The sequence below is a fragment of the Chrysochloris asiatica genome, unplaced genomic scaffold (genome assembly GCF_000296735.1).
Source record: "Chrysochloris asiatica unplaced genomic scaffold, ChrAsi1.0 scaffold00075, whole genome shotgun sequence".
Lineage (NCBI taxonomy): Eukaryota > Metazoa > Chordata > Mammalia > Afrosoricida > Chrysochloridae > Chrysochloris > Chrysochloris asiatica.
The window spans coordinates 8,118,457-8,142,408 of NW_006408593.1; the positions used below are offsets into that span (position 1 = coordinate 8,118,457).

General features: G+C 39.9%; 1 protein-coding gene across 4 annotated transcripts in view; it reads left to right on the plus strand.

Annotated features, from left to right (window-relative positions):
• The first annotated feature begins 202 nt into the window (after nt 1-202).
• The window catches only part of API5 (apoptosis inhibitor 5), a 31,991-nt gene continuing 8,241 nt past the window's right edge, over nt 203-23,952 (plus strand). The window contains exons 1-9 of one of the 4 annotated variants that reach the window (XM_006865024.1): nt 203-410; nt 16,433-16,594; nt 18,110-18,203; nt 18,893-18,958; nt 19,468-19,619; nt 20,847-21,053; nt 21,536-21,640; nt 22,551-22,640; nt 23,427-23,608. In XM_006865024.1, the coding sequence (XP_006865086.1) occupies nt 342-410; nt 16,433-16,594; nt 18,110-18,203; nt 18,893-18,958; nt 19,468-19,619; nt 20,847-21,053; nt 21,536-21,640; nt 22,551-22,640; nt 23,427-23,608 (1,127 nt within the window). In that variant the 5' untranslated portion in view covers nt 203-341. The remainder of the gene's footprint in view (nt 411-16,432; nt 16,595-18,109; nt 18,204-18,892; nt 18,959-19,467; nt 19,620-20,846; nt 21,054-21,535; nt 21,641-22,550; nt 22,641-23,426; nt 23,609-23,952) is intronic. The other 3 variants (XM_006865025.1, XM_006865026.1, XM_006865027.1) reach the window with 3 other exon arrangements.

A 23,952-nucleotide genomic window follows, 5' to 3' on the forward strand; every position in this document is an offset into this window, starting at 1 on the left:
CTCCTCGGAAACCCTATGCGGGGTTGCTATGAGTCGGAACCCTTTGTTGTTTGTCACACAAACAATCGAATCGTCGAATTGCTGCAGTTTGCACCTCCATCCTTTAGAGGGCGATAAAACTCCCGGTAGCATATTGGAGGTCAATGAAAGCCTCGCCCGACTCGTACGTCCTTACGTAGACGTTGGGGGCGGAGCCTTGCTATGCGCGGTGACTGGCGGCGGCCGTGGCGTCTGCTGGAGGCGTAATAGTGCGGGTCGCGGGCTTGGAGAACTTCATAGGCGGTGGTGGCGCCGGCCGGAGACGACGATAGCAGGAGCGGATCATCGCCTTGCCGCTCATCATGCCGACGGTGGAGGAGCTTTACCGTAACTATGGCATCTTAGCTGATGCCACGGAGCAAGTGGGCCAGGTGAGTCCCCGAGCGGCCTGCAGGGCCTGGCGCTTCGCGGCCTCGATTCGATTGCGCGCCCCGCCGAGCTCCCCGGCCTGGCGGGGGCTGCTGCTTCGCCCTCCCGCGGGCTCCCAGCCGCTCCGGATCGTCTGGTTGGGTAAGACCGGTGTCCTGAAGTGCAGATTGCGGTTTCGCCTAGGAGAGCGTGGCTCCCTGGGCGCCAGCTTCTCTGTCTCCCCCGAGATCAACCCTTTCTCTCCATGACGCTTAACTCTGCCGCGTCTGGCCCCCGTTAATTCTCTTCCCGAGCTCTGGTCATTAGGTTTCTCTTGAGTCTCTCTTTCTTCTTTTCGATGGTGCTCAGTCCCACGAAGACTAGCGACTGTACCCCAAGAGGTCTGAATCCCCTTGCTCGAGGCAAGAGTGCTTAGGAGGCAGAAGTTTGTGACAAACCGAAAAGAGATCTTTTCGCTTAGATTTTATTGAGGGTCTACGATTGTGTTTATTCAGTACAATTTTTTGAGCGCCCAGCACATACCAGGCACTGGGGCCGGGCTTTGTGGGTAGAAGATAGATACAAGGATCTGTGCTCGCCTGTAATGTACATTTAGCAAGGGAAACGGGTGATAAATCAGAAAGACGTTTGTTGGGCTGTTTGTTTTTTCAATGCCAAGTGTTGTGAAGAACATAAAATAGGACCGGGCAATGGAATGTGGAAGAGTGCAGCTTTAAATAGAGTTGTTCAGAAAGAACCTTATCCTATGTTTGTCGCAGGCACCATTTTTTTTAGCAATGTTGAATTTGCCATAAAACCAAAAACTTGTGATTATCAAGTACTTTTTAAGTAAGGAATTGGTAGCGGTTGGATAATGTATGTTTTCTTAAGAATGCCTATACCATATCTTTTCAGTGCTTCGTGATTTTTCCGCTTACCCCTGGTCCCTTGGAATAGGAAGTGGAAGACCCTAAAGTCAAGTTTAATTAGTTGGCAAAATTGTGACCGTACTCGGTCCATCGTGGTCAGGACTAGTGTAACTCAAGTAGACTTTGTTACCTCAGGGGAGAATTTTTTTTTTTTTTTAAATACTTAAGGGTCTTATTTAGCTTAATCTAGAATTGTGAATCTTTCCAGTTTCAAGTGTCAGATGACTTTTCTTCCGTAAGGCCCCCGGTGTGGCCCTGGTTAGCATTGTAGGATAAGCCCTAGACTGCTAACCACAAAGTTGGTGGTTCAAACCCTCCGGCCACACCTCGGAAACCATACCGCAGCGTTGTAACCGCCAGGACAAGAAGCCCTAGTAGCTAGTAGTTACACGTTGGGTTGCTAACCGCAAGGTCAGCAGTAAGAATGCACCAGGCGCTCCGCAGGAGAAACCTGAGCCTTTCTGCTCCCGTAAAGATTTACAGCCTCGGAAATCCTATACAGCGTTACTATGAGTCGGAATAAACTCCACAGCACACCAACACCACTAGTGGGTACGCAGGAGTTCTGGTGTGGCCTGTAGGATAAGCACGAGACTGCTAACTGCGTTGTCTGTGGTTCAAACCCATCAGCTCTTTTGCAGAAATCCTATACAAGAAATCCTGCATAGGGTCTATATGTGTTGGAAGTAACAACAGGTTATTTATAATACTGAATATAATGCAGGTGCTTTGTAAGTAGTACTTTACACCCCTCGGCCTATTAGGGGTTGCTTTGATCACTTGTAAGGCTCCTACTCACAGTGACACACACACACCAGCATCATAAACACTCAGTTTTTTTCCTCCAGAAATTTTCTGTTCTGTGTTTGTTTGAATCCTCGATAACTTTGCATTTCCATCCCAGATCATCAGGACTTCATGGCGTAAAATGAAGTAAAACTTGGGAAGTTTGTTAAAATATAGGTTATAATCCAATATATGGAGTCTCCTGGTGTGGCTCTGTGGGTTAATGCACTGGATCACAAAGGTCAGTTTGAACTGCAAGGTCAGCAGTTCAAATTCATCAGCTGCTCCTTGGAAACCCTATATAGGGTCACTATGAATCAAAATCAGAACTGACTCTTGAAGTCACTTAACAACAACAACAATCCAGTATATCTTGGGTGAACATTCATATTCTTGCAGGGGGTTAAATAGAAAGAAACTGGTTCAAAGCCCTGGTGTTAGGTTGACTGTGAAGGGGAGAAATTTACCATCCCTTAATGCTAGATGGAAAGGAGCTCTGGTAGCGTAGTGGTTATGAATCGGGCTGTGAACCGCAAGGTCAGCAGTTAGAAACTACCAGCTGTTCCGTGGGAGAAAGATGAGGCGTTCTGCTCCCGGAAAGATTTACAGCCTCGGAAACCCTGTACAGGGTCGCTGTGAGTCGGAACTGACTCCACAGCACATAACAACAACAAATGCTAGATGGAAAAACTATGGTCAGTCATAGTTTGCTTTTGTTGTTGTTGTTCCCAGAACTAGTAGTAAAACTATTCTAGGATTTGTGACTGAGTTAAGGAAGATCTTGGCAAGTTCTATCTAAATTTGACTTTGTTGTACATCAGCTAAGAGAGTTGGATTAGGAGTTAGATCAGTGGTTCTCATTTTGAAAAAGTTATTTTTTTGTGTATGTGTATGTTATCTCGGGGAAAGAACCAGGCTCTCCCTGAGGTAAACAATCATTGCTTAAATTCTATGCCATATCTTTTATGGTAACCATATTGCTATTAAATTGTGTTGAGACAGCCCCTACTCATAGTGGCCCTGTATAGGAGTTCCTGTATAGTGTTGGTTTCTTAGGAATGGCTATTGGGTCTGAACAGCCGATCTTGCAGTTAGCAGTCTAGTGCTTTTCCTACAGCTCCACATAGAAGCATGTCCAAGGATGTGTATCATCAGGAAGTGTCATTTTTCCCTGCAGCTTCTTTTTTTAAAAAAAAAAAATTGCATGGTGAGAATGTACAGAGCAAAACATGGCTCTTGGAAAACTTTGAAATTACACATAGTACAGTCCCATTTCCCCCTCTATCTGGTAGCATAGTGGTTATGAATCGGGCTGTGCGCCTCAAGGTCAGCCAGTTCTAAACTGCCAGCTGTTCCATGAGAGAAAGATGAGGCTTTCTGCTCCCGTAAAGATTTACAGCCTCGGAAACCCTATACAGGGTCGCTCCAACTCCACAGCACATAACCACCACCACCACCACCCTTATCCTACTTTTGGAGTAGAAAACAAGATGGGTAGCCACCTTCTTAGGAGTCCTGGTGGTGCTGTGGGTTAGGCGGTGGGCTGCTAACTTCAAGGTGTGAAGTTCAGACCTGCTGGATAAAGATTTACCATCTCAGAAACCTAGGAGCAGGTGTCCTCTGCCTTCCAGGGTTGCTGTGAGTTGGAATTCACTTGATGGCAGTGGGTGGTGTCAGTGGTGAGCCACCTTCTTAGAATATGTTAGGGCTACAAGGAGCTCTGATAGCGTAGTGATTACGAATTGGGCTGCTAATCTCACAGTCAGCAGTTCGAAACTACCGGTTGTTCCATGGGAGAAAGATGAGGCTTTCTGCTCCCATAAAGATTTATAGCCTCGGAAACCCCGTACAGGGTCACTATAACTCGGAAACTGAAATTGATGCGTACTGTAGAGTGCGTACTGGCCTGCTAACCACAAGGTCAGTGGGTCAAACCCACTAAACACTTGGGAGAAAGCTGAGGTTGCACCTATAAAACCCTATATAGGGTAACTGTGAGTCGGAATCACTCAATGAACTTTTCCAGGGACTGGTCCCTCCTGGCCATACATCCAGAGTACAAGAGAGGGAGTCTCTCGGTTGTCACTTCTAAGACGCATTCTGACTGTACTTCCATACCATTGACGTCATTATTCCCAAGAAGAGTGACTTTTAGGCTTCTGCCCAACAAACGTGAAAGCAGCACTGTGAATAGACACATGTATACTAATGTTCATTGAAACATTTGCACAACTCTCAATGGCCAAAAGGTGGAAAAGTCCAAAATGTTCATCAACTATGAATGGATAAATAAAATGTGGTCTGTACATAACATGGAGTATTATTCATAATAAAGAGCAATAAAAAGCCTTGATACTTGTTTTATGGAGTCCTGGTGTGCCAGACTGCAAAGCTGTTTGAACTGCAAGGTCAGCGGTTCAAGCTCACCAGCTGCACCTTGGAAACCCTACACAGGGTCGCTATGGGTCAGAATGGACTCGACAGCACTTAACAACATGTTATTCATGTTACAGCATGGATAATCATACCTTCAAATCATTATGCTAAGCAAAATTAGTCACAGAATGGCAAATACTGTATGATCTTACATATATGAAATAGCGCATATATTTGTTGTTAAGTGCAGTTAAGCCATTTCCACCCCATAGCCACTCAGTATAGGGTTTCTGAGGAACAGCTAATGAGTGTGACCTGCCAACCTTGTGGTTCCAACTGACTTTGCAGTTCAGTGCATTAACCCAACAGTGCCACAACAGGACTCCGACACATATGTGGTGATGTGCCGTGTGCTTGGTGCCGCTCATAGCCACCCTGCATAGGGTTTCTGAAGCTGTAAATCTTTATGGCAGCAGAAAGCCTCATCGTTCTCCTGCGGAACAGATGTTAATTTCGAACTCCTGAGGTTTAGCAGCCTGACTCGTAACCACTGAGCTACCAGAGCTCCTTAACACATACATAGAAACGAAAAGTTATAAAGGATTACCGGAGCTGGAAGGGAGGAGGAAAGGGAAAGGTTCGGCTGGCGGGCAGTGAGTTTAGATGATGACAGTGGAATGACTTGGAATTGAGAGTGCGTGCACAGCTGGAAGAGCGAATTCAGTGCCACTGAATTATGGGCATAGAAATTGTTAAATTGGTGTATGCTTTCTTACGTGTATTTTCACCACAGTTTTAAAATGTAGTTGACTTTTTACTTAAAAGTATCTTTGGGAGTTCTTCAGTATTGTGCTTTCTTAATTCAAAAGTATTTACAGTTTAAACTGCTTCTCGGGATCACAGATTTATTGTCTAAAGTGTGCATTTGTGTTGGAGGAGGAAAAACAAGCAGTGTGTTATACTATACTATACAATCCTACCTGTCATGGAATCATGTGATCACTAAAAATACCACTACTTTTGGGACATTCGTTCTGTAAAATGTTCTGCCCGTATGCTGCAGGTAGAAGACAAATTAATAGAACATTTTATAATTATGATTAATGTTTAATGAGCCATTGTCCTGAGAAGTAGAGGTATCAGTCCTGTTTGATGCTTTAGGATAAGCACTGGACAGCTCACCGGACAGCCCTATAGGGTCGCCATGAGTCCAGATGGACTCAACAGCACTTAACAGCAAAGAATAATTACTCCAAGTCGGTTAGTAATATCTGCTAAATTATTTAATAAAACTAATGTGGACAAAAATTAGTAGAAACTTTGCTGGTTTAAATACGTTGAAATGTCTTTACTTTCCAAGGTTTTGCTGTGTTTGGGATGTCTGTGTGAAATCTCTTTTTAGAACTTAAATATACCTTTCACAGTCCTAGTTCTGGCAAATATGTTTCCTCCTCTCTTTATTAGATTTGTTATTTATTTCTAATTTAGCTTATTTAATTAAGGTTCAGAACACTATTTAAAAGGCTTCTGTTGTTGTGAAGTGCCGTCAAGTCGATTCTGACCCATGGTGACCCTGTATAGGGTTTCCAAGGAGCAGCTGGTGAGCTTGAACCACCCATCTTGCAGTTTAAACGACTTTGCAGTCTGGTGCATTAACCCACAGTGCCACATCAGGACTCCAAGGCTCCTGTTACGGAATTATAATTGGCACAGATCTTGTCCTTAAAGCCCAGCAGCAATGTGTTTATGTTCTGGATCTGTTACTTGGCCTGAGTTGTTATTGTAGTTCCGACTCATAGTGACCCTGTACAGGGTTTCCGAGGCTGTAAATCTTTACGGGAGCAGAAAGCCTCTTTCTCCCGCAGAACAGCTGGTAGTTTCGAACTGCTGACCTTAAGGTTTGCAGCCCTATTCGTAGCCACTACACTACCAGAGCTCCTTACTTAGCCCCTTGTTAAATCACTTCATTCTCAGAATGTTGATTTTCTCATCTGAGGAGCAGAGGTAATACTAATAGCCAACATGGAGAATTATTTGAGGCATGTACATAGTTAGGTTTTCAGTAAATGCTACTAAATTCTTTTAATTTGATTTCAAGTTTTCTTGGGGGAGGGTGGTTTCCAGGCAAAGATTCTTTAATTTTACACAGTATAAGCAGTTTTTTTCCCACAAAACTTCACTGTAAAGCTTTTTTAAGTGTGTGTTAAAGGAAGCTAAATGTGTGGTCTCCTATAAAAAAGTAATGTCAGAAGACTTTCAAAATTCAAGACATGGGTTTTATGAAGACTGTCTACGAGCTTTGAGACAAACCACCTGAATGTAAAGTGGTAGAGAAATCAAACATGGTTTGTTGGGTTGTCTTTTTTTTCATTTTTGCCCTGTAAAATATATACTTTGGACGTAGTAACCCCTGAAGTGTGATTTTTTTTATTTGGATCTGCATTCCATGAGGAAGTTAACCGTATTTACAGAAATGATTTTTATCTGAGACCTCTATGCAGGGTCGTTATGGGTCAGAACCTACTCCACAGCACTCAACAACAACAATATTATGTTTAACATAATGAGAACCATTGTCATTTAAACTGTTCATGGCATTTGGTTTTTGGAACTAAATGGACAGGCTGAAGGCCTTTGGATGGTGCAGCCACGTGTACTCATCGCCTAACACCTCAGCATAAAGAAAATCAACAGCCTCACCATTGAACCAATAAAGTACAGCATGATAAACAGAAGTTGTCTAAGATTTTATTTTACTTGGATCCAAGTCAGCACCCATGGAAGCATCAGTCAGGACATCAGACATATTATAGCGGGGAAATTTGCTACAAAAGATCTCTTTAAAGTGTTAAAAAGCAAAGCTTTCCCTTTAAGAGGACTAAAGTAGTGTACCTGGAATCCTGGTGTGGTACTGTAGGATAAGCACTGGACAGCTAACCACAAAGTCAGCAGTTCAAGTCCACCATCCTCAACAAGCAGGTTCACCTGAAGCAAATCATGATATTTTCAGTCGCTTCATATGCTTGTGAAAGACAGACAGTGAACAAGGAAGACCCAAGAAGAATTAATTGATGCCTTTGAATTATGATATAGTAAAGAATATATTAAATGGACTGCCAAGATGGAAAAAAGAAAAATATCTCTTGGACGTGCAGTCAGAATGCTGGGCATGTTATCAGGAGGAGCCAATTCCTGGGTAAAAACATTACTTGGTAGAGGGTCAGAGAAAACCAAGGAAGTCCTTGACTAGATGAATTGACACAGTTCCTGCAACTATGAGCTCAAACATAGTACCAGTTGTTTACATAGTGTTTACATACTAGGAAACATATGGATCACTGTGAGCTAGAATTCAGTTCAACTCTTAAAACAACAACTAACTTCAAGGTTGGCGTTGGTTGGTTATGTGCCATTGTGTCGGTTCCAACCTATAGCGACCATGTACAGGGTTTCCGAGGCTGTAAATCTTTACAGGAGCAGAAAGCCTCATCTTTCTCCCGCGGAACAGCTGGTAGTTTTGAACTGCCGACCTTGTGGTTTGCAGCCCGATTCGTAACCACTACGCTACCAGAGCTCCTTTAAGGGTTGGCAGTTCAAACCAATTCATGGCAGAAAGTGCCAGCAAACTATTACACTTCTATCAGGATTCTTGTCATTGTTAGGTGCTGTTGATTCGTCTCCAGCTCAGAGCACAAAAGACTGAAACACTGTCCAGTCCTGCACCCCTTTCATTCACAGTTGTGTCAGTCCATCTTTGGAGGGTCTTCCTTTTTTCGCTGACCCTCTATTAAGCACAGTGTCCTTCTCCAGAAATTGGTCCCTCCTGATAACATGCTCCAAATTCATGAGATGAAGTCTTGCCATCTTATTACTGAGGGAAGTTCTAGGTGTATTTCTTCTAAGACAGATTTGTTTGTTGTTCTGGCAGGCCATAGTACTTTGAATAGTCTTCTCCAGTGCCATAATTCAAGTGCACCAATTCTTCGGTCTTGCTTATTCACTGTCCAATTTTCACATGGAGATGAGATGATTGAAATCATGAGTTTGGTCAGGGGCACCTTAGTCCTCAAAGTATTTTTAATTTTTAATACTTTAAAGAGGTCTTTGGGCAGATTTGCCCAGTGCAATACATTGTTAGATTTATTTTGGGAGGTTTTTGGACTTGTTAGTTACAAATCAGGCTGCGAACCACAAGGTCAGCCGTTCAAAACTACCAGCTGTTCCGCAGGAGAAAGATAAGTCTTTCTGCTCCCGTAAAGATTTACAGCCTCGGACACCAGGTACAGGGTTGCTATGAGTCGGAACTGACTCCACAGCACATAACAACAACAATTGTGAACAGAGTAGAGGTTGAAGGAACAGATCATCAGTCGCTCATTCAGCAAATTATACAGTTCATGTCGTCAATGATTATAGTCCATTACATGCTGGGTAAGATGGAGGGTCAGAGAAAAAGAGGATGACCCCCAACGAGATGGATCAGCCAGGTGGCATCATTGATGGCGTCAAGTGTGACAGCGGTAGTGAGGTTGGCCCAGGATCGGACATTGTTTCGTTCTGCTGTGCATGGGGTCGCTATGAGTCGGTTCTGACTTGATGGCGCCTGACAACAACAACAACATGTGACACCAGTCAGCAGTATTTCCCTCTATTCACTTTAGCCCCCTCCCCCACCTACCTTATAATCATCATATAGAACACTTCATTTAGCAAGAAAATCTTTCCTTAACTTTTTACAGCAGTGGTCTCATGCAATATTTGTCCTTTTGTGATTGATTAATTTCACTCAGCATGTCTTCCAGAGTAAACCATGTTGTGAGATGTTTCACAGATTATCCATTTTCAACATTACGTAATATCCCGTTGTATGATTGTACCAAAGCTTGTTTAACCATTTATCTATTGATGGGCATTTAGGCTGTCACCATCTTTTTGCTATTGTAAATAGTGCTGCAGTGAACACAGGTGTGCAGATATCGAGTCTTTTCACTGCTCTTATTTTTTGAGGATATATACCAAGTAGAGGATTACGGGGTCATACGATATTTCTCTTTTCACCTTTTTGAGAAAGCGCCATACCATTTTCCACCGTTGTTGCATCATTTTATAGTTCCACCAGCAGTGTAGGAGGGTCCCAATCTCTCCCACATCCTCCCCAACATTTGTGTTCTAATGCTGGAGTAAGATACTATTTCATTATTGTTTTGATTTGCATCTCTAATGGCTAAAGACCATGAGCATTTCTTTATATGCTTGCTGGCTGCCTTACTGTTTGATTTGGTGAAGTGTCTTACTCATGCCTTGCCCATTTTTTAATTGGATTATTTGTCTTCTGGTTGAAGTGTTGAAGTGTTCTATATATTTTGGAGGTAGTCCTTTGTCTAGTATGTCATTGCTACACCACATTTCTTCCCATGCTTTGGGTTCTCTTTTTTTGGTGAAATCCTTTGATGCACATTAAGTGTCTTAATTTTTAGGAGTTCCCCGTCATGTATTTTTTCTTCTATTTTTGTGTTTCCAAGTATGTTTGATAGTGTATTTATATAATGTAGCAGAGCTCCTGAGTTTGTCCCTATTTGTTCATTGATCTGTATAGTTCTAAGTTTTACATTTAGGTCTTTAATACATATTGAGGTCCTTTTTGTATATGGTGTGAGATATGGGTCTTGTTTCATTTTTCTGAAAATGAATTTCCAATTTTACCAGCACCATTTGTTGAAAAGACTATCTCATCCCCATTTAATGCATTTCAAACCTTTGTTGATGATCAACTGACCTTAGATGGATGAATTTTTTTTTCGGCTTTTTAATTCTGTTCCTTTGATCTAGGTGTGTGTCATTGTATCAGTACCATGCTGTTTTGACTACTGTGGCTGTGTATTAGGTTTTGAGATCAGGAAGCAAGAGGCCTCCTACTTTGTTCTTTTTTGTTAATTCTTTGCTTATTCAGGGGTTCTTTCCTTTCCATGTAAAATTCGTGGTTAGTATTTCCATCTCTTTAAAGAATGATGTTGGAATCGGGATTGGGATAGCATTATACCTGTAGATTACGTTGCGTGCTATCGAGTCGGTTCCGACCCATAGCAACCCTGTATACGGCTTCCAAGGAGCAGCTGGTGAGCTTGAACTACCGACCTTTCAGTTCAAATGGCTTTGCAGTGTGGCGCATTAACCCACAGCACCATACAAGGACTCATTTTCATGTTAAGTCTTCCTATTCATGAGCAGGGTATGTTCCTCCATTTCTCTAGGTCGTTCTTTTGTTTCTTGTAGTTGTTGTTAGGTGCCATCGAGTATGTACCGACTCATCGACCCTGTATATAAAACACTGCCTGGCCTGCACCAACCTCACAATCATTGCTACATGTTTGCCCATCACTGCTGCCACTGTGCCATTCCATCTCATTGGGGGTCTTTCTCTTTTTCTCTCACCATCCATTTTATCAAACATCCAGGGAATGGTCCCTCCTGACAATGCATCTGAAGTATGAGAGATGAAGTCTGGCCATCCTGGGCAGTCCAGGGAGCATTCTGGCTGTACTTCTTCCAACACAGATTAGTTTGTTCTTTTGGCAGTCCATGAGACTTTTAATATTCTACTCTCCAACACCATAGCTCAAATGCATCCATCTTCTATGGTCTTCCTTATTCACTCTCCAACTTTCACATACATTTAAGGTTATTGAAAATACCATGGCTTGGGTCAGGTGTACCATAGTCCTCAAACTGTCATCTTTGCTCTTCAACACTTTGAAAAGGTCTTGGGCAGCAGATTTGTCTAATGCAATACATCATTTGATTTCTTGTCTGCTTCTTCCATGAGTGTTGATTGATGGTTGAACCAAGCAAAATGAAGTCTGACAACTTCAGTCTCTTCTCCATTTGTGTGGATGTTACTTATTGATCCAGTGGTGAGGATTTTTGTTTTCTTTACATTGAGGTGCAACCCATACCAAAGGCTGTGGTCTTTGATCTTTATCAGTAAATATTTAATTCCACCTGGCTTTCAGCAAGCAGGTTGTATCATCTACATATCACATGTTGTTATTGAGTCTTCCTCCAATCCTGATGCCACCTTTTTCTTCATATAATCCAATTTCTTGGATTATTTGCTCAGCATACAGATTGAATCAATATGGTGAAAGAATACAACCTTTTCCTGATTTAAAATCATTCAGTGTCCCCTTGTTTTGTTTGAATGACTACCTTTTGGTCTATGTACAGATTCCTCAAAAGCATTACAATTAAGTGTTCCGAAATACTCATTCTCCCCAATACTGTCCATAGCTTGTCATGAGCCACACAATTGGAAGTCAATAAAGCACAGGTAAACGTCTTTATGGTATTCTCTGCTTTTAGCTAAGATCCATCTGACGTCAGTAATGATACTTCTCGGTCCATATCCTCTTCTAAATCCAGCTTGAACCTCTGGAAGTTTTCTGTCATTTTATGGTTGCAACCGTGTTTGAATTATCTTTAGCAAAATTTTGCTTGCATTCTTGTGGTAGTGTTTTGTAATTTTTTTGTATAGGTCTTTTGGTTCTTTGGTTAGATTTGTTACCAAGTAAGGTCTATTCTGAAGACTATTGCATGTGCACTGGAATAGAATGTATATTGATCTATTGTTGGATTGAGTGCTCTGAATGTGTCTATGAGGTCAAGTTAGTTGATTGTGTTCTTTAGTTCTTTGTGTTTGTTTTCTTTCTAGTTGTTCTGTCCTTCATCCAAAGTGTTGTATCAATCTCCTGTTAACACAATTGTCTATTTCTTCATTTCTATTAGAGTTTGATTTATGTATTTTGAGGCTCTTTCATTATGGACATAGATATTTATTATGATTCTCTCCTCTTGTTCATTTATTCCATTAATCTGATATAATGTCCTTTTTTGTGTCTTAATCTGGGACCTTGCCTTATACTTCCATGGCTCCCAACCATGTGGTGCCGAGCTCCTGGAAAGCAGAGATTGGGCGGGGGATGGACGGGGGTGGGAGATAACCGCCCCTTTCCAGTCCCCTGTGTGACTGCTCTGCCAGGCTACCTTCTGTTGCCAAAGCTGCTCACAAAGGTTGCACTGTGTCTAGCCGACCAGTCACCAGTCATTCTTTCTTGCTCACTGCCCCTGTGCAGGTTCTCTCCCAGCAAGAACTCAGTCTAGTTCTCTAAACTTTCTTCTGAAGTTCAGGGTTCCAGGATTTTCATTTGTGTCTATTTGTATGGCCTCTTGTATTTTTGTTCTAGAGGGTTCATGTAGTGCATCTGCCTGGTCCGCGACATTACCAGAAATCAGTAGTTTATAATTTCTTGACCGCTGCTTCCATGAATATTGGTTGTGCATTCAAGTACAATAGAATCATTGTCAACTTCATACTTCTCTGTTTATTAAGATGTTGTTTAATGGCCCAGTTGTGAGAATGTTTTTTCTTCACATTGAGTTGGAATAGAGACTGAAGGTTGTATTCTGTGATCTAATCTATAAGTGCTTAAAGTCCTCTTCCCTTTCAGCAATAAGGGTTGAGTCATCTGCATGATGTGTATCTTCCCATTGATGCCGAGTTCCTACTCACATAGTCCAGCTTCTCGTATTATCTAGTCAGTATTTAAGTATGGTGAAGAGACAACCCTGACGTACACCGTTCTTTGATTTAAACTATGCAGCATCTCCTTGTTTTGTTTGCACAACTGCCTCTTCATGCATGTACAGTTTCCTCATGAGCACAATGAAGTGTCCGGGAATTCTCATTCTTCATGTTATCCATCGTTTGTTATTATCCCACAATTGAATGCCTTTGCATGGTTAGTAAGACACAGGTAAACATCTTTATGGTATTCTCTGCTTTCAACCAATATCCATGTGACATCAGCAGTGATAGCCTGCATTCCAATTCCGTTTCTGAATCCAGCTTGAATTTCTGGCAGCTCTCTGTCAGTGTGCTCTTGTAACCACTTTTGAATTATCTTCAGAAGAATTTTACTTCATGTGCTATTCAGTGATTTCCACATTCTGTTGAATCACAACATGGACATAAATATGGATCACTTCCAGTTAGTTGGACAGGTAACTGTCTCCCAAATGTGTTGGCGTAGACTAGTGCTTTCGGCGCTGCATCAGTTTGTTGAAACATTTCAGTTAGTCTTCCATCAATTCCTGGAGCCTTGTTTTTCATTAATGCTTTCCGTGCAGCTTGGACTTCGTTCAACAGTAACATCAGTGCTTGATCACATGCTACATCCTGAAATAATTGAACATCGACCAGTTCTCTTCGGTACAGTGAATCTGTATATCCCTTCCATCTTCAGATATGCCTTGCATTGTTCAATGTTTTGCTTGTGTTGTGTGCCATTGAGTCGGTTGTGATTCACAGAAACACAATATAGGGTTTATGAGAATGGTTGTTGGGTTTGAACTGCCAACCTTGTGGTTATAAGTCCAGTTCTTATCTTACAATGCAATTGACACCAGGACTCATTTATCTTATAGAATCCTTCAATATTGCAACTCAGGCTTTTTTTTTTCCCCCCTTTGTTTTTGTTTTTTCCAGCTTGAGCAATGCTTAGTGTGTTCTTTCCTTTGAATTTTCTGATTCCAGGTCTTTGCACATTTCATTATAATACTTGTCTGTCTTCTTGAGCTGCCCTTTGAAAGTTTCTTTTAAGCTCTTTTACTTTCTCATTTATTCCATTTGTTTTAACTACTCTGTGTTCAAGAGCAAGTTTCAGAGTCCCTCTGACATCCATTTTGGTCTTTTCTTTCTATCCTATTTTTTTTTTCAATGACCTTTGTTTTCTTCGTGTATGATGTACTTGATATCATCCCACAACTTCTCTGGTATTCGGTCATTAGTGTTCAGCATATCAAGTCTCTTCTTGTACTAGTCTCTAAATACAGGTGGGATGTACTGAAGGTTGTGTTGGGCTCAGAGTTTCTTCAGCTTGAGCATGACCTTGCATATGAGATATTCCATGTGGCCCTTGGTCTTATTTGGCTGATGATACAGAGCTTCTCAATCATTTCTTCCCACAGTTGTAGTGCTGTGTTTTCAGTCTGGCCAGGACCACGTATATAGTCGCTGTTTATGTTTACAAAAAAGGTATTTTCAATGAAAAAATCCATCATGCAAAATTCTACCGTGAGATGACCAAATGTATTTATATCACTAAGGCCGTATTTTTTAACTACTGATCCCTTCTCTTTGTTTCCAGCTTTCTCATTCCGATTACTAGTAATTATCAATATATCTTAATTGTATGTTTGATCAATTTCAGATTGGAGAAATTGGTAGAGTTCTTTAGTTTCTTCATCACTGACTTTAGTGGTTAGTGTATATATCTGAATGCTAGTTGTAATTGTACAAGGATTTCTTAACTACAAGTATATCCTACAGTTAAGAAAACCTTGTGTAGCAGTTGTATTCTACATGGGGTCACCATGAGCAGAAATTTACTTAATGGCAACAGGTTTTTTTGGTTTAGGTTGTTTAGTGCCATCAAGTCGATTCCAACTCATTGTGACTTTTTTTTTTTTTCTTGAAGCTTCATCTTTCTCCTACAGATTGGCTTGTGGGCTTGAACCAATGACTTTATAGTTTGCAGTCCAGTGTTTATCATGTGGAGTCACGGGTTTGCATAGGTTGGCAGTATTTGTAGTATAGTAAGTGTGCAAATTATATTTAAGGTATATCTTCTAAAAGATTTCTGACTATAGCCTTTTAATACATAGAATTTCCCATGCCTGTGAAAAGAATTATTAAAAACTTTTGATGAGTCTATAATCCATCAGAGTCCTGGTGTGGCACTGTGGGATACTGTACTGGACCACAAGGTCAGTTTGAACCTCAAGGTTGGCGGTTCAATCTCATCAGTAGTTCCTCGGAAACCCTATTCAGCATTGCTGTAAGTCAAAACTCAATGGCGCTTAACAACACAATAATCCATTGGATGTTTCTACTCAGATTAATCATTCCCCTGTTGGTGCCTCTGTTAGTCTAGTGGTTAGGAATTGGACTGCAAACCTTAAGGTCAGCAGTTGGAAACTACCAACTCTTCCATGGAAGAAAGATGAGACTTTCTGCTCCCATAAAGATTTACAGCATCGGAAACCCTGCACAGGGTTGCTATGAGTCGGAACCGACTCCATGGAACCTAACCGCCACCACCTGTTGGTGACAGCAAGCGACCTCACATATCTGAAACGGTTCGAATACTGTCTTATACAGAGTGTAAACACTGTGCTAATATAATTTTAAGGCTTTTCATTTATTTACATGCCAAATAGACGTACGCAGTAGTCTCCTATACTTATTACTGCTTTCTGCCAGCTTGATTGTTGTCATTTAATAAAGGAACTGGCTTGGAGGAAGGTGTATAAGGAGGATTGGGAATGACTTGATTTTAGATTATAAATATCTGAGCAACAGACTTACTAAAATAGAAAACAAATAAATTGTGAATATTGTTCTAATATAAAGTTTAAAACATGACATTAGGCTGTGTCTTGATTTAAAATTGAATAATTGTATAGAAAGAATCATTTATGTTTTTATATCTTAAAATACAAGGCAAAATCAAGCTGTGCTTTTAAACCTTCCTGGAATTGTTCCATTACAGTAATAGCTTGGCTCCATCCTTTTGAAGGTGCTAATTGGAAACATAAAATTTTATGTTTAAGTAAATATAAGACAGTTCTTTCAGAACGTGTTGTTGTTTTAAGTGCCGTTGAGTTGGTTCCAACCAATAGCGACCCTTAATAGGTTTTCCAAGGAGCAACTGGTGAGCTTGAACCACTACCGACCTTGTGGTTCAAACTGACTTTGCAGATATTAATTACAATTTTTAAAGTACTTATAGTCACAAAGCTAGGGTCAGTAGTCACTAGAATGAACATGTGTTGGCTAATTTAATGCAGAATCAAATGATAGCTAACAAAATTGACTCTTTTCTGCTTCTTTCTTTTAGCATAAAGATTCCTATCAGATTATACTGGATGGTGTGAAAGGTGGTACCAAGGAAAAAAGATTAGCTGCTCAGTTTATTCCAAAATTCTTTAAGCATTTTCCAGAATTGGCTGATTCTGCTATCAATGCACAATTAGACCTCTGTGAGGATGAAGATGTTTCGGTAAGTTTATGAGTGAAGATTTGAAAAGTTTCTCCTGAAATTCTGTGCAGCTAATGAGAGTGCTCCTTATGTCAGTGCAGAGTAAATACTGCAGTGATGTCTGGCACAACATCAGTCTGGGCTCATTGGGTACGTTTGAGAGCCCCCTTTCTACTGTGAAAAGGCATACCTGGTCTTCATTGTTAATTCTATCAGTTTGTTCTTGCTTGGATATTTAATTAAATAATTAGTAATTTTACCCTGAAATATAACTTCTTGTTGTTGTTTTTCGTGGAGTCGGTTCCGACTCACAGTGACCCTGTACAGGGTTTCCGAGGCTGTAAATCTTTATGGGAGCAGAATGCCTCATCTTTCTCCCGCGGAACAGCTGGTAGTTTTGAACTGCCAACCCTGAGGTTAGCAGCCCGATTCGTAACTACTACGCTACCAGAGCTCCTCAAAACAAATTAAGCACACCTAAATATTTCACATGGCGGAAAAAATAACTGGTCTGTGTAATAATTATATGATTGCGAAAATAAATACTTTGTCTATTCAGTGGAACAGACTTAACTATTAGCATATCTGACCATTAATCCAGGTTTCTAAGTATTTTCAATACTTCATTACCTATTTTTCAAGTGAATTGCATGAATCAAGTACGATTTATTGGAGATAAACCCTGTACATTTTTATATAAAATTAAGTAAACCATTATAAGTATTCAGAATTAAGTGCATAGAAAACATTTGTGTTATATAAACTAGTCGTATGAAAAATTGTAAAATGAAGTTATTAGTCCACAGTAATTACTATTAGTGGGTGATAGTGTAATATGCCCAAAGACAGTAAAACCCCAATAATTGTATTTCCATTGTTTATCATCTCAAATCTACATTTGAGGAAATGTATTAGCTCTGGTACCGTAGTGGTTACGAATCGGGCTGCTTACCTCAGGGTCAGCAGTTTGAAACTACGAGCTGTTCCACAGGAGAAAGATGGGGCTTTCTGTTCCCGTAAAGATTTACATCCTCGTAAACCCTGTACAGGGTTGCTGTGAGTCTGTACCAACTGCACAGCACACCACCAGCATTAGCTCTTTTGCTTCCTTTTAAGTGTGAAAATGTATAGTTTTGCTTGTTAAAAACAGTTTTGTTTATATTCTTCTGTGAGTTGTGTCAGAACCCACTTTGTATCAACTTTTCAAAACCTAAGTATGTTGATGATTATTTCATGACTGATTTGCAAATGATTTGCCACATAATCCACTATTACTCATCCATTTAACAAAGTCATTTCACATGCACGCTCAGTGATATCATCAGCCATGGACTTGGACAGGCGTTTTAATATAACTGCAGTGTGGATAATTTATGATTCATCCTCATAAATGTGAAATTAGATTAAAATTAGTTTTCAATCTGTTTATCTTTACTTGGATGTTTAATTAAATAATTAATTTAAAAGTTAAGTTTCTAAAGTTATTTTTAAATGAAGATAGTATTTGGCTAACTTGTGCTTTGAAATCATCCCCAGATTCGACGTCAAGCAATTAAAGAGCTGCCTCAGTTTGCCACTGGAGAAAACCTTCCTCGAGTGGCAGACATACTAACCCAACTTTTGCAAACAGGTACGGGATGTCACTATTACTACACCTTTTTAGCACAATTATCATTGCTTTCTGAAACAGTCACTGTGTAGTTTTAGTTTGATTTTACTTTTGACTAAAGGGCCTGCCTCTGATAGAGACAAACCTAATTTTGTCCTTTCAGTAGTCTGACGCCTGATTTAATGTCTCCATTATGTATTTCCTAAGGAGCTCTGGTAGCGTAGTGGTTACGAATCGGACTGCGAACCTTAAGATCAGCGGTTCGAAACTATCAGCCGCTCTGCGGGAGAAAGATGAGGCTTTCTACTCCCGTAAAGATTTACACCCTCGGAAACCCTGTACAGGGTCGCTATGGGTGGGAACCTACTCGACGGCACTTAACAACAACAACAACATTATGTATTTCCTACAGCTGTATGATTTTGGTTTTGATTCTGTTTACAAAAGGAATTTGTGATGCCTCGTGACTTCCCTCCTCATCCCCTCCATTTCCATAATTTCTTAATTGTACTACCTGCCCATACAGCTTTTCCAGGTGTGCTTATCAGGTTCTCTACCCCTACATGGAAGATGCCTTTTTTTGGTATGAGAGAGAATTACTCAGTTATACATCTCCTCTCAACACAATTGTTAAGAAACTATGTTGAGTCTTTGAAAATGAGTCAGATGATAATTCTGATTTCTTACTGTGGCACTTTTCTGTTCTCCAGATGACTCTGCAGAATTTAACTTAGTGAACAACGCCCTGTTAAGTATATTTAAGATGGATGCAAAAGGTAAGACCAATTCATGTTCTGAATTGTTTGATGTCTTAAAACATTAGGAGCTTGGCATTACTCATTAAGAATCCAATTAAAGATAAAGGCCAGATTTTATTTTATTCCTTTTTTATAACATCTAAGTCTGGAGTTCACCCAGAGATCTGTTTTGTGGCGGGGGGAGGGATTTTAGCTGTCAAGGTATGACTTAGAAAACCAGCAGAATAGTTGTTAGTTTACCATTAGAGAACTCCCTTTGCTCCTTTAAAGAAATTCTTCCACAATTCCTGGATTTGATTCGTTTCTAATTTCATTATTAATATTGTTAAAAGGGAAAGTCCTGCTAAGCATGTGTATGCTGTATCCACTTCAAACTTGTTACCACCAGTCTTGATGGTTTATCAGCTCATTTAAGAAGAAATACTATAAGTTGAGTTGCATTATAGTATTTCATTACACTCTAGTCATTCGGTTGCTTGGCTTACAATATAGAATTGAAATGCTGCGTTTAACTTTTTTGTGTGCAGGGACTTTAGGAGGTTTGTTCAGCCAAATACTTCAAGGAGAAGACATTGTTAGAGAACGAGCAATCAAATTCCTATCTACAAAACTTAAGACTTTACCAGATGAAGTCTTAACAAAGGAAGTAGAAGAACTTATATTAACTGAATCCAAAAAGGTAAGCTTCAGTCATCACTTAGAACTTGACTAAAGCAAAAAGTTGTATTTGAAATTAGCAGCGTTTATCATGTACTTTATGTATTTATTATGTACTTTATGTTTATCAGTGCTTCATGTACTTTATGTATCAAGTTGCATATCCCATTAGAACCTCTGTAGAGCTGCTTCATGATTTTCTTGTCTTGTACTTCACACTATGGCCACTTGTAATGATGAATTAGTGTATTCGTTTTAAAGATAATAGTCACAGTTAAGTCCTTTGTGGTGTTATCCTCACAGCTTATACACCCTTCGGAACTGTACAACTTACCTCCTTCAGGAAACTCCTTAATCCTCATTTACATCTCAGGCTGCTCTTCCATAATATTCAGGATTATTACTCAATGAAATATATTATCACAATGAAATGACCTTTTTCATTCTATCCCATGTGACTATCCACTCTTCAAGAGCATGAGTCCATGCTGTCTCTGCTCCCAGCATCTGTCTAGCATAATTTTAGATTTTAAGGACTCATAAAGTATGCTAAAGTGTCAAAACATTGGGAGTTTGTGTATGTTTGTACACATTCTGGAAGAGTCACAGTTTCCTCTGTGATAACACTGTGCACTTGCTCCCTGATAGGATTTCTTTAGTGATAGAGAAAGAACATTTCTTCAGCTGGGAGTATCAGTCATCAGATGTTATCTGTACCCTTGCTAGTAATGGTGAAGTAGCTACTTTGATCAGTGAACAGAAGGATTTAGACCTACTGATTTAGAAAATAATTTATAGTTTTATAAATGCTGTTAAAAATGTATATGCACATTATAGTTAAGCTATGAAAGAGAATAGTTAATTCTATTGGGGAGAAGGATTAAAAGATATTTTGTGTTAATCCAGTTTTCGATTTTATGTTCAATTAACATTGTGACTGAAGCGGCATTTAAATATATGAAACCTCTTCAGATTTAGCAGCTTACTATATACTGTATGCATATCTGTGCTTTATACATAAAAAAGAAGAGTTTCTAAAACCAGTTTCTGCCTCCCTGTATATGAACACGTGGCTAGTACTCTGAAGTTCAGTGGACTGGAGCTCGAAATGGTCCTTTTCATCAGTATGTCACAGCATTAATAGCAAACTGACTTTAGTAGCTGAAATAAATTTGCTATAGTTTCAGTATTGATCTTTCTCTCCCATTTGGGCACTAAAGGTACTATCTATTCTAAATTGTCTCTGCAGGTCCTGGAAGATGTGACAGGCGAAGAATTTGTTCTGTTCATGAAGATCCTATCTGGGTTAAAAAGCTTACAGACAGTGAGTGGAAGACAGCAGCTTGTTGAGTTAGTGGCCGAGCAGGCTGACCTGGAACAGACCTTCAACCCCTCAGATCCTGACTGTGTTGACAGGCTCCTGCAGTGCACTCGGCAGGCAGTGCCCCTCTTCTCGGTAAGCCATTTATTTGATGTATTTTCAGTGCTCTATACCCTTAATACCGCAGAGTGAGTATGCTCTTGAGGGGGACGTCAGCACCCAAAGCAGCAAGGAAGGTCTTTTATGTCTTCCTTAAAAGATTTTTTAGAATATGAAAATCGTGTGTTTTACTTTGTATTGTACCTCATCTAAATACATGATCTAGTCATTTAAATTTTTTTCCTTAAATTTTCTAGCAGATTGTAGCTGTAGGAAAATACCCTCTTCATCTCTCACTTTGTTTCCCCTCGCAGTAAACCTGCTGGGGTACGCCTACTGCAGTTTGAAAAATAACAGTTTTTAGGGCCTATTCTTTGAGTTCAGAGGCCACACAAAATTTTAGCCCACAGTTTGTTCCGAGAATTAAAGAAGAATTCAAATATATTTCATTGAATGTCATTCTGTTTGATTTTTTTTTCTCTACAGCTCAATCTTCTTATAATTTTTTGTTTCAACAGAAAAATGTTCATTCTACAAGGTTTGTTACTTATTTCTGTGAGCATGTTCTTCCAAACCTCAGTTCCTTGACTACCCCAGTGGAGGGTCTTGATATACAGTTGGAGGTAAGAGAAAAGTTCTGATTTAGTACTAAAAGCAGTCTCATATTTTAACCAGGTTTGACAGTTCAAGCCGCTCCTTGGTAACCCTATATAGGGTTATGAGTCAGAACCAACTTGAACAACAATTTAAGTATGATTTCTAAGGGAGTAATTTAAATGTTTGGCAATGACTAGCCAGGATTATTTGCATAGAAATCTTTATGGATTCAATTAAAGTTTACCAGTGTGGATGTGGTGCTTGAGGATAAGCATTGTACTGTGAACCTACCAGGTACTCCTCAGAAACCCAGTAACAGGGTCACTATGAGTTGGAATTGACTCGACAGCACTTAACAATAACAACTGTGGGTAAACACTGCCTGTTTCTACTGTACCTCTGGTGTCTTTTGTACCCTTGATATTTTAAAATAAGGTGCTTCATTTTTTAATAGTTTCCTTATCTGTCCATAATGGATGGAGCTAGATTTGAAGTGGATTAACAAAGAATATCCGTTAAGCTGTGTCTCCAGTAGAAATGAAATAGTCCCATTTTTTAAATCTTAATTATAATGTGCATATACACTTACAACAGCACTTATAATGCTTTTTATCTGTTTCTTATAGCTGCCCCACATTTCACTGATTTACCTTTGAATCTCTAAATATATAGTGTAGCTCTTGATCTTGATTGTGATTTGGGTTTTATGAAAGGCATTTAATACCAACTGCTGAATGGAACAGCGGCATATGAAACACACTTGCCATTTCCCTCCTACATCTGCAAAGTGTAAAAGGCAGGCGTGTGTCTCTGAATTTTATTTCTTCGGCTCAAAGTCTTAAACTGTTATGTTATCTGGAATCATTCTAATTTTACAGTCCTGTACATTTAAAACAAATAAAACTGTAGTAACAACCTTTGAATTGTGTGTTTTAGGTTTTGAAATTGTTGGCAGAGATGAGTTCATTTTGTGGTGACATGGAAAAGCTTGAGACAAATTTGAGGAAACTATTCGATAAGTTATTGGTAAGATCTCCTTTTCATTCCTTATGGCGTACTCTAATAATTGAAGATTAATTTCAGGGTTATAGAGAACTAGATTTTGAAATTAGACAGTCATTTTAACAAGTGTTATTAGCTGCTTAAACCATATGCGGACTACCTGAGTAGTATCAGGGTGTGTAGGAGTTTTTTTCATTTCCAAATATAGTTTAAAATCCCACTGACAGTGAGTAGATCCCAACTCATAGTTAAGCTTTTTAAGCTCTGATCAGCATTGCATGTTTACCCTGAAGTGATGCATCCAAATCTGTGGTCTTTTCAGACCTGCACTACGTATTGTATGTTGAAATACTGATAATGGATACCTTTGACAGTACTTTAAATGCAGTTAGAGTTAATAATAGAACAGTATAGGCTAATGTTCAGAAAATTCTTTTAAGATTAGTGTAGTGATTCAAGGAATCAACATTTGATTTAAAAACAACAACAGTAAACTGAGTGCCTTTGTCACCACTGAAAGAAGTTATATAAGCTCTGTGACCCTCAAGTCTCTCAGCTGTGTAAGTGTCTGATTAGCGACTTTCATAATTGATAGTAGTAGTCGAAGGTGAAACACAGGTGTAAATGGAGAGTTATCTATCGGGCTAGAGCATTGATCCAATGTGTGAAAGTGAAACCTTACTTAAGCTTCTGGAGTTGGTAGATTTTAATGCTTCATGTCTTAAAAACATACTCTATAATTACTTCATAGCTGTTTAGTAATTAGGATTTATATAAGATTATAAACATCTCAGTATTTTCATCTCATAGGAGTACATGCCTCTCCCTCCGGAAGAAGCAGAAAATGGGGAGAATGCTGGAAACGAAGAACCTAAGCTTCAGTTCAGTTACGTGGAATGTTTGTTGTATAGCTTTCACCAGTTGGGTCGAAAACTTCCAGATTTCTTAACAGCCAAACTGAATGCAGAAAAGCTCAAAGATTTCAAAATCAGGTGAGGTATGATTGAGGTGATCTTCTCCTTGGCAAAGGCGGCAGTAGTGACCTTGAAGCTTTGTACTGTAGTTTGTTTCTGGTGTTTGTAAGACCTTTCATTCACCGTACCTTACCCCCCCTGAAAGGGAGCCAGAATACTCTTATCAAACCTTACCAAGGGCTGACCTCCCAGGAGCTGCAAGACCAGGGATCTGATGGGGAGGGGAGCAACCTACCTAGATTCAGCTCCATTGTTGAGAGTTGAACCCAGCCTTCTTGCTGGCAATTTCATGGATCATCCATTAAGACATTAAAAATTACAGTAGCTTACTTTCGGAAGATAGGGTAGAGACACAGCAAAAC